The sequence below is a fragment of the Panicum virgatum genome, chromosome 9K, assembly GCF_016808335.1.
Source record: "Panicum virgatum strain AP13 chromosome 9K, P.virgatum_v5, whole genome shotgun sequence".
NCBI classification, from domain to species: domain Eukaryota; kingdom Viridiplantae; phylum Streptophyta; class Magnoliopsida; order Poales; family Poaceae; genus Panicum; species Panicum virgatum.
Window position 1 is genome coordinate 3,171,696 of NC_053144.1, and position 9,030 is coordinate 3,180,725.

The 9,030-nt window shown below is 46.8% G+C and overlaps 2 protein-coding genes across 3 annotated transcripts; one reads left to right on the forward strand and one right to left on the reverse strand.

Moving 5' to 3' along the window:
• Positions 1–862: 862 nt before the first annotated feature.
• Positions 863–4,533, forward strand: LOC120649372 (cycloartenol-C-24-methyltransferase 1-like). 2 transcript variants are annotated; one of them, XM_039926159.1, is made up of 12 exons: positions 863–1,549; positions 1,772–1,838; positions 2,138–2,211; positions 2,354–2,438; positions 2,597–2,652; positions 2,753–2,807; positions 2,892–2,939; positions 3,049–3,132; positions 3,231–3,497; positions 3,614–3,739; positions 3,843–3,940; positions 4,108–4,533. In XM_039926159.1, the coding sequence occupies exons 1-12, from the start codon at positions 1,464–1,466 to the stop codon at positions 4,205–4,207; spliced, it is 1,146 nt and encodes a 381-aa protein (XP_039782093.1). In that variant the 5' UTR covers positions 863–1,463; the 3' UTR covers positions 4,208–4,533. The 2 variants fall into 2 exon arrangements, with proteins under 2 accessions (XP_039782093.1, XP_039782094.1); XM_039926160.1 differs by having other exon boundaries at positions 3,297–3,497.
• Positions 4,534–5,191: 658 nt separating this feature from the next.
• On the reverse strand, positions 5,192–7,908 carry LOC120649373 (mavicyanin-like). Its single transcript, XM_039926161.1, has 2 exons — positions 7,566–7,908; positions 5,192–5,865 (listed from the first exon to the last, which is right to left on the reverse strand). The coding sequence occupies exons 1-2, from the start codon at positions 7,738–7,740 to the stop codon at positions 5,417–5,419; spliced, it is 624 nt and encodes a 207-aa protein (XP_039782095.1). The 5' UTR covers positions 7,741–7,908; the 3' UTR covers positions 5,192–5,416.
• Between the last annotated feature and the right edge of the window lie 1,122 nt (positions 7,909–9,030).

Genomic DNA, 9,030 nt, shown 5'->3' on the forward strand with positions numbered 1-9,030 from the left:
GGTTGAGGGGGTTGGATGTCCGGTTTTAGGAGATCAGGGATGTCAAGTAGACGGTTTCGTAGATCAAGGTTGAAGTTTAGACTTCGCGGAGAGTTTAGAGGGGTAGTGTGGACTTCTTCCATTCCGATTCCTCCCCATGGCGTTGTCATACAAGTTTGACAACATGCGGGGTCTTGCAGTGGATAAAGTGGCCAGCCCTTTTGTTCGAACGGGGCCAAGCCTTTTGCTGAAAATGTTGGGCCGAATACTACACGGCGCCTCGGACACAGAGATCGGGCGGGGCCAAGCCTATATTGTGGAAGATAGATAGTACATCTATCTTTAAAGTTTATTTTAACCCAATTATTTGCTACAAATATATTCGACATTTTAATAAAAATAACTTAATATTTTATTGAATATGTCCAACATTTGACTTTCAAAATATTGAAATTATAAAAATAAAATGTTGAAATTAAAAATATTAAATATTAAAAATACTAAATAAAAATGTTGAAGATTCTTTCGCCGGCGGCGGCGCCGCCGCATCGCGCGCGCCCGCAGCAGCACGCACACACCAGCAAGCAGCAGCCCGCACACAGCAGCAGCCCGCAGCGGCGGCCCCGCAGCAGCAGGCAGCCGCGGCCACGCAGCCGCGAGCAGCAGCACGCGGCATGCGGCGTGCGGCAGGGAGCACGCGGCGCGCGACAGCGAGCAGCAGCAGCCCGCAACGGGCGGTGTGCGACGGCGAGCAGTAGCCTGCAGAGCGCGGCGGGCAGGCGGGGGGCGGCAGCGGCGCGTGATGAGGAGGGGGCACAAGGAGGAAGAAGGTTAGGTTTACATAGGATCCGGGGGGGGGGGGGGGGGGGGGGGGCACGCGACACGTGAGCGCGAAATCTCGCGCGTCTCCTTCCTCTCCTCGACCTCGCCCGCAGATCACACCGCCGGCGTGACTCGGCAGCACCCGACGACGCGCAGAGATGATCGTTGCAGATTCGATCCTCCCACCCCACATCATCTCCGGCGTGGTCCCGCCCGCCTCATGCGCACCAACACCACCGCGGCCTCACGGCATGGCACATCTACAAAACCGGGGAGCACGAGACGTAGCTGATCCAGATTGAGATATGTGATGTCGGGGGAGGTCATGTCGACCGACGACGGATCCGTCGGATCGCAACGTTCCCGGCGGATCGGAGAGGCCATCCTCCGGGCGGCCGGGGGCACCGGGCGCATGACATGAGCGCGCCGTCCGGAGGGGGGGAGGTAGGGTCACCACTCCGCAGCAACTGACGCTAGCTAGCTACCTGCACACGCATCACACATGCTCGCACGCCTCCACTCTTCCTCTCCCTGCAGTCGTATAAAGAAAAGCACAGGGCGTATGTCAAACTACGCCATGAACTCGATCGCTCCGTCAGTCAAAAGCTACTACACTCCGGACGCGTGTTTTATTTTTTTTGGCAGAACAAGATCGTGGAGTGATGATGTCAAAGTCGGCGGCTTTGGACCTTGCTTCGAGCTTGGGAGGGTCGATTGCCAAGGGCCAAGTCAAGTCGGCCGCCGAACAGTACGTCATTCTCCTTCATCATCCTACCAAGTTTTTTTTTGGCTGATTTCTTTCTATATTAATCTAATCTGCAAGCGTTGAGTTTTGATCTCGACTTTACAAGTTTATTGACAAATAATGCCCTAATTATCATTTCTCGGGCTTGCCTTGTTTATATTTTTGGATGCATTTGAGTTGTCCTCTCTCCTAGCACATTCTGATCGAGTGCTTATTTCCCATCAGGTATGTGAATTACCACCATATATACGGAGGCGAAGCAGAATCAAGGAAGTCAAATTACACTGATTTGGTACTCTCCATCTCTATAACCCCGATACTTCAACATGACCCCGTATCACGTATCCGATACGTATCCGCGTATCTGTATCCGATACTCCGATACACCTTTGTGCCTTTAAGTTTTGCAGAAATTTGACGTATCCACGTATCCGTATCAGGCCGATACTGATACGCCTATCCGTATCGGTGCTACATAGCTCTCCATCCTTCATCTCAACATTCTTGGATTACTTGCTTCAATAAAGTTCATTAATGTTTTCTGTTTTCGGACTGAAGATCAAATATGCCAATTCCTCTTATGTGAATCAGGTAAACAAGTACTATGATCTTGCCACCAGCTTCTACGAATATGGATGGGGTGACTCATTCCACTTTGCTGGCAGGTCAACTACATAGCTTGCTCTCTAGCTAATCAGTACCCACTGACAATAACACCATCCGTTTGTCCTAGTTCAGATGCTGACTTGTTTATACATCACAATTGTGCTAGTACTAACTTGTTTCAATTTCATGCTTATCCTTTAGATGGCATGAGGAAACTTTCCATGAAAGTATTAAGCGCCATCAGCACTTTATTGCCCTACAATTGGGGCTCAAGAAGGGGATGAAGGTTGGCGATCAAACCGAATTCCTTTGCCAATTATGCATGGAAGATATTTACAGCAGTACTTAAAAAACATGTGAAATGAAAATTACATACAACAGCATACACACTCTCTATCTCCTCTTTATTTCCTCACAGGCTTTAGCATTTTTCTTATATTGCAGGTCCTGGACGTGGGATGTGGAATTGGGGGACCTTTAATAGAAATTGCCAGATTCAGGTAGTTACTGAAATATAAAATTTTCAATGCCCAGTTAATTGATTAAGACATGAAAATCACACAGACATATATATGATTGTTTTAATGCTATTTATTGTAGCTCAACGCTGGTAACTGGATTGAACAACAATGATTACCAGATGTCAAGGGGCAAGGTTTTTTATATTTGGTCACTCTCTTCTTGGAGTAGCATATTGATTAGCACATAACAATTGTTTGTTTGTATGTTTGCAATGAAGGAGATCATTTGTGCAGCGGGATTGAGTGAGCAATGCAACTTCGTGAAGGTACATTGGCATACCTAGCTCTGTAATGGTTTTCTTTGGGTCATTACCTTTGATATTATGGACAGTGAGGAAGAAACAAGATTGGTTTATCTTCGATTTGTGATTGCAGGGAAACTTCATGGAAATGCCAATCGCTGATAACACCTTTGATGCAGCCTATGCGTTACAGGCAACATGCCATGCACCTGATGCGGTATGTCTCTCACCATACTTCTGTCCAAAGCACAGTTGAAATAATGGCAAAAATAGGACTACAAACATTGACCTCTCGTGATTTTGCAAATTTCTCAGCACAATTTCAGTTTTCACACGGGCACAGTGTTGCTTAGTATGTACCTTCCTCCACTTGTATTACAGCGAGGTGCCTACAGTGAGGTCTACAGAGTGCTGAAACCTGGGCAGTATTTCGCACTAGATGAATGGTGCATGACCGATCGATTCGATCCAAACAACGGTAAACATTTGTCCATCAAGGCGGATATTGAGCTCGGCAATGGTCTGCCTGACATCCGTACCACTCACCAATGTGTCCAAGCTATGAAAGATGCAGGATTCGAGGTGCTGTCCTTGTATCAGTATACACAAGCAATGAGCCTTTTACCAACAATGTTCCAAGTGAAACTATTTTCATGAAGTAATGGTTTCGTTTTTTTTCTTTCTTTCTGCTACTGAAGATTATCTTCGCAAAGGATCTTGCCAAGGATTTTCCTTGCCCTTGGTACCTGCCGATGGACCCTAGCCATTTCTCATGGACTAGCTTCCAATGCACCCGTCCCGGACGCTTCATCACCCGTGCAATTGTAATACTAAAAGATTGTCCTTTGATGTAATTTGCTATTGAAAATTATGTTGTCTATAGTTTTGCATTTATTCTGTCCCAATCATCCCTTTACTTTTCTGCAGATCAACACACTGGAGTTCCTTCATATTGCACCAGCAGGCAGTATGGGAGTCTATCACTTCCTGCAGACTGCCTCTGAAGGTCTGCTAAAGGGTGGGCGGTAAGTCCTATTTTCACCTATTTTTTGAAAAAAAAAGTCCTATTTTCACCTCTTTTAGAGAGGCTTCTGTAGAGAGCAAGTAAATAACCAAATTTCTCCTCTCCCAAAACGAGAGTAGATAACCAAATCCGAATTTCATCAGACTAACTGGCGCTACACCATCTCAGGGAAGGAATCTTCACTGCGACTTTCTTCGTCCTGGGCCGCAAACCTATTGGGGAGACTGAAATAGTAAACGACGGCCCCCGAGTGTCAGGCATTGCTTAATTGTTAACTTCGAGTATGTATCATTGTATGGTTCTGCTTACGTTTCTACAGTAGAGTTGAAAAAAATTCCGTCAGCGCTCAGGAATGAGCTTGAGAGAAACCTCTTAATAAATCGGCGGGGAACATGCGAGGATGGATCAGCATCAGAGATGGACTGTTCAAACAACATCCTAACAGTCTATGCTCACAGCTCTGAAATTTCTGTTAATTCACTGTACACTAGACGCACTAGTCTGAATTTGAAACTGAATCGGGTACTTGGATGCCATCTTGTTGTCACGAGCAGTGAAGCATGTTAATTACAGTTAGAAAGTTTTGGGACTTCAGACTGATTTTTGCAGTTGAAGAGTTCAGGTTAAATCTGCAGATTTCAACCAAATCAGAGTCCATTCTAAAAAAAAAAAATCAGAGTCCACGACGCCAGCGGCCAGCCCACAGCGTCAGGGCATCTTCGAGGTGGCTCTGTTGCTGTGCTGGCACAGTAGCCTTATCGAGCAAATTACGGATAAATTTTTTTTGAAAGTTCAAATCTCGGATAAGTTGCAATGGAGGACAGGAGGAACAATTTCGGTTGATGCTCTGCTGTCAGTTTGTCAGTTGGGTCGAAAATGCCGCATTGGTCAGACACGAGCAAGATGTAGCCTGTTGACAATGAACTGGAAAGGGGATAACCATTAATAGAAAATTTAAATTCGGTTTGTCAAAATGAAGAGAATGATGCTGTTTCTGCATTGCGAATTAAACCAACAATCCCTCTGAAAGTCTCAACCTTGTGGTAGCACAAGGCCAGAGCATGACGAGGGTAGCACTAAGGGGATTTGCAATTCAGATTTTTTTTTTGGAAGACCCGGGGCATTACGTAGCTGGGATTTGGTTCTCGTTTTTGTTTAAATTACAACGAATTTCCTAAACTCATCCACTGCTAGTCTGGTTGACTGTACATCCAGTGTGGTGCTCCCTTTCCTCCATGGTGGATCACAAACAGAGAAAACAATAAACAAATTAATATGGACAGAGAAGAAGACCAGAAGTACATGATCCTGGATGATCAATCGCATCTGCAAGTGAACAATAACCCCAAAAACAAAAAGTTTCACACTCAAGCACACATCGTGGCGAAACAATCACATGTAGACGCTTACTTTGAAAAAAAAAATCACATGTAGACTCTCGAATGCACAAGGCCACTAGGGAGTAGGGAGTCCTGATCTACTGTAGCACAGCCATGGTGGCGACCGCCGCCAGCGCCATCGCTACGACAGCCCGGTAACCTCCACGGACCCCGCCGCCGTTGGCGTTGGGCGCTGGCGCGGTGGTCGTCGGCGCGTCGGGGGTGCTGTCGGTGGACGAGGCGGCAGGCGGCGAGGCGGCGCTCGGCTCGCTGCTGCCACTGGGCGTCGCCGCCGCCGAGCGCGTCGGCGCGGGCGCCTTGGAAGGGGCGTCAGAGGACCGCGGCTTGAGGACGCGGATGTTGACCTTCTGGCCGGCGGCGCAGTGGCCGGGCACGCCGCAGATGAAGAAGCGGTGGCCGGGCCTCTTGATGGCGATCTTGTCGTCGCCGGAGGTGTGCGTGGCGATGGGCGTGGAGTTGGTGCAGCTGTCGTAGTCGGCCTTGGTCACCTCCAGCACGTTGTGGATGCCCTGGGGGTACGTGAACTCTGCACGCGGCCATGCCAGTGGTGGGCGCCATGGCCATCAGTTCATGATCATCATCAGAATTCAGAACGAAAGCAGGCGCGGAGAAAAAACATGCTCTTTTTGGTAGTATCAGTATGATCTTTCGATGCCATAATGGTCACGCAAAGAACCAAAAAAAAAAAAAGTGGATGGAAACGTGCAGCCTAAGGTACATGTATAACCTGTAAAGACAGACGAACTTCGACACCAAAGCAGAAAACATGCTTGTATGCTACTCATGATTAAGGCCAAAGTTCTTCACTTTACAACTACTGGTTTGACAGTGGTACTATACTGATAGATGAATGGTGGTTGCATAATTGCACTGCATCCTAGGATAGTTTCGCAATGGTATGGCCCTTTTGCTAGCATCTCATGATAGCCATATATGGTTTCAAAAAAAATGATAGCCATAAATGTTTATTTTTTATTGTGTTCATTTGGCCGTTTTGTAGGTCCTTAAAAGCTACCCCTCTGTCCCGATTTAACTGTCGCTCAGGAACAGTGATTCTCCTCACAGGCGCGCTCTCCTGGCGATAGTTAGGGGCCGTTTAGTTCCCGAAAAATTTTCACCCAAAAATTTTCACCTCCCCTTTAAACACATGTATGAAGCACTAAATATAATTAAATAACAAAACTAATTACACAGTTTGGATGTACATGACGAGACGAATCTTTTAAGCCTAATTAGTGTATGATTAGCCATAAGTGCTACAGTAACCCATATGTGCTAATGACGCGGTCAAAGGCCTCAAAAGATTCGTCTCGTGGTTTCCAAGTGAGTTCTGAAATTAGTTTTTTAATTAGTGTTCGAAAAGCCCTCCCGACATCCGGTCAAACTATCGACGTGACATCCAAAATTTTTTCCGTTTGCAACTAAACGGCCCCTTAAAAGGGGACGGAGGGAGTAGGAGCAGCCTTGAATTAAAGATTGCACTGCAGAAAGCATGCTAGACCTTGCACAGCAGAGCACAAGACAGCAGAGCCTATGCCATGGTGCAGTAACTATAAACTACCGACATAAACCAGGCCCTGCATCCATTTTTCATGAATTCCTCCCTGGCTTTTTTCAGATCGCCAGTGGTCGGGCAGTAAATTTGTGGATCATATCGTATTGATCATCGTGCGGGGCACAGTCACGAAACCTCCGTGAGCTTGCAGGCATGTACTGCGCAGCGTGCAGTAAGACACGTGAAAAGCAGAGGTAAAAAGAACTATTGTATTTTTCCCGAGTCCCGTTGCTAATGCCATGGTTAACTCAAGACACTTCATCTAAACGCAACGACAAAAGAGAAGAAAGACGCGTCGTAGAAAGTACTGACGGCGACAGGTGAGTGGCGTTCATCTCTGTGTCTGCACCAGTGAGACATGGGGGGACAAAAGATGCAGGCATGGTGCCTTCTCAACATGTCACTGAACCTTGCGCAACGGTACTGCATCAGCGACACATTTCGGTAGACATGAATCTCATAGTATTTGCAGACGTTGTCGAGCTGAGATGGAGCATCTGACCATCAACTGTTGTAGGCTTGTAGCGAAACTGCAAGAAGCTAGGAAATGCGTGCGTGCGGCAGCAACCACCACTGAAATTACACATAGCGATGGTACTCGAAGAAAGTTGTGCATGATGGCAGCAACGGCAGTATACAATTGAACTTGAGCGAGAGAAGACTGAACTTGCCTATGATGTCTCCAACATGGAAGGTCTTCTTCGCAGTCCAGTTGGCGTAGTTGATGTTGCCGAGGATGGTCCAGCCGGAGGCGTCGCCGACCTTGTAGATGGCCGCCGACGAGGTCGCAGCCATGGCGAGCCCAAGCGTCAGGACCAGCAAACAACCCCTCATGCCCACGGCCATTGCCGCTAGCTGCTCCTGCTCTCCTCCCGTGCAAGCTCGATCACAAACGCTGCGATGATCTTGCGAAGACGAAGCTATATATAGCAAGGAGAGGTCGAGGACGAGATGCCAAGAGCAGAGGAGACGCAAGGAATTCAGTTCCGCACGCTTTGCTTGCGCCAATCGCCGCGCCGAGGAGCAGGATTTATAGACCCCGGCTGGCTCGTGTCCTGCACTGCATTATTGACCGTTCTGCCCCTGTGCTCTGCATACAAAGTTTATGCTCTGCTTTGCTGTCCCTGCTCACTTGGTTCTGGCAGGTTGCTCTTGCGCGGCGTTTTGCTCATGTTCCTTGAGTAAAGCAAACTCAAAAGCTGGCCGTGAATCCAAGTCTTGATCATGAGCCTGCTTGCGTTGTTGGGTGAGGTCTATGGTGCCAATGCCATGAGTGAGCGAGTGGGCTCTGCTGGTGAGTTGGAGTTGGGAGATGAGATCTTTTTCGTTTCACGGAAGCAACGAGAAGATTGGAGCCATGCATGCAAGAATTTGTCTTCCTTTTGATCCGTTTGGTAGACATATTCCGCCTAGCTTCTTGTGCCTTGCAGTGGGTCAGATCTTTAGCCTTTTTCCTGTTTTATTTATCCGTTCTCTTTTCACATGTGGTGTATATACGAGGAGAGAGTGACCGTGGAATATTTTATTCATATTTGTGGTGTTTATGTTGACTGGGGCGACATAGAGGGTAAACAAAGAAGCTTTACAGGATGTTTGCCCACGAAGTGCTATAGTTAGTTAGCACTTTAGAGTCGGAAGCAATCAAGCAGCGCCGCACAACACGTAGCTTGTGCTTTTGTCAAGGGGGAAAAAACCTAAATATTTGTTGCGAGCACCCTTCTTGATCAACGCTATCAGATAGCACCGAAACATGTTCAGAGGCCCAGCGATTGAAATTTGTATTTTTAATTGTTTTATTTATAAAGTTCCATTGTCATGTGCCTAGATATATAGCATGCCTGAGTATTGTTTTGTCCTGAGAGAAGTCACTTATTAGGAGTGTAAATTGGTGACCCTTAGGCGCACCTTCAATTTTCTTTAGCGCAAATATTTGTATTACTTCTGCAAAATAAGATCCTATTTTAGAAAAATAGCATAAATATTTGAGCTAAATAAAGAGGGTTAGAGGCGCACCTAAGAGTCACCAATTCGCACTCCTACTATTTATATTATTCCTAGACAATTACATCAAGATGAATGTATGCATAGTGTATTCCACATTATTTTTTTCCGCAATGGAGGAAACATATATTTTGC

What these genes read in the sequence shown, in the direction of transcription:
- LOC120649372 (XM_039926159.1), top strand. Translation starts at nt 1,464, where the DNA reads ATGATGTCAAAGTCGGCGGCTTTGGACCTTGCTTCGAGCTTGGGAGGG. An exon ending in GGCTCAAGAAGGGGATGAAG is followed by an intron (nt 2,439 to 2,596) that starts GTTGGCGATCAA and finishes CTTATATTGCAG; the next exon opens with GTCCTGGACGTGGGATGTGG. An exon ending in TGAAAGATGCAGGATTCGAG is followed by an intron (nt 3,498 to 3,613) that starts GTGCTGTCCTTG and finishes CTGCTACTGAAG; the next exon opens with ATTATCTTCGCAAAGGATCT.
- LOC120649373 (XM_039926161.1), bottom strand. Translation starts at nt 7,740, where the DNA reads ATGGCCGTGGGCATGAGGGGTTGTTTGCTGGTCCTGACGCTTGGGCTC. An exon ending in CCATGTTGGAGACATCATAG is followed by an intron (nt 5,866 to 7,565) that starts GCAAGTTCAGTC and finishes GGCCGCGTGCAG; the next exon opens with AGTTCACGTACCCCCAGGGC.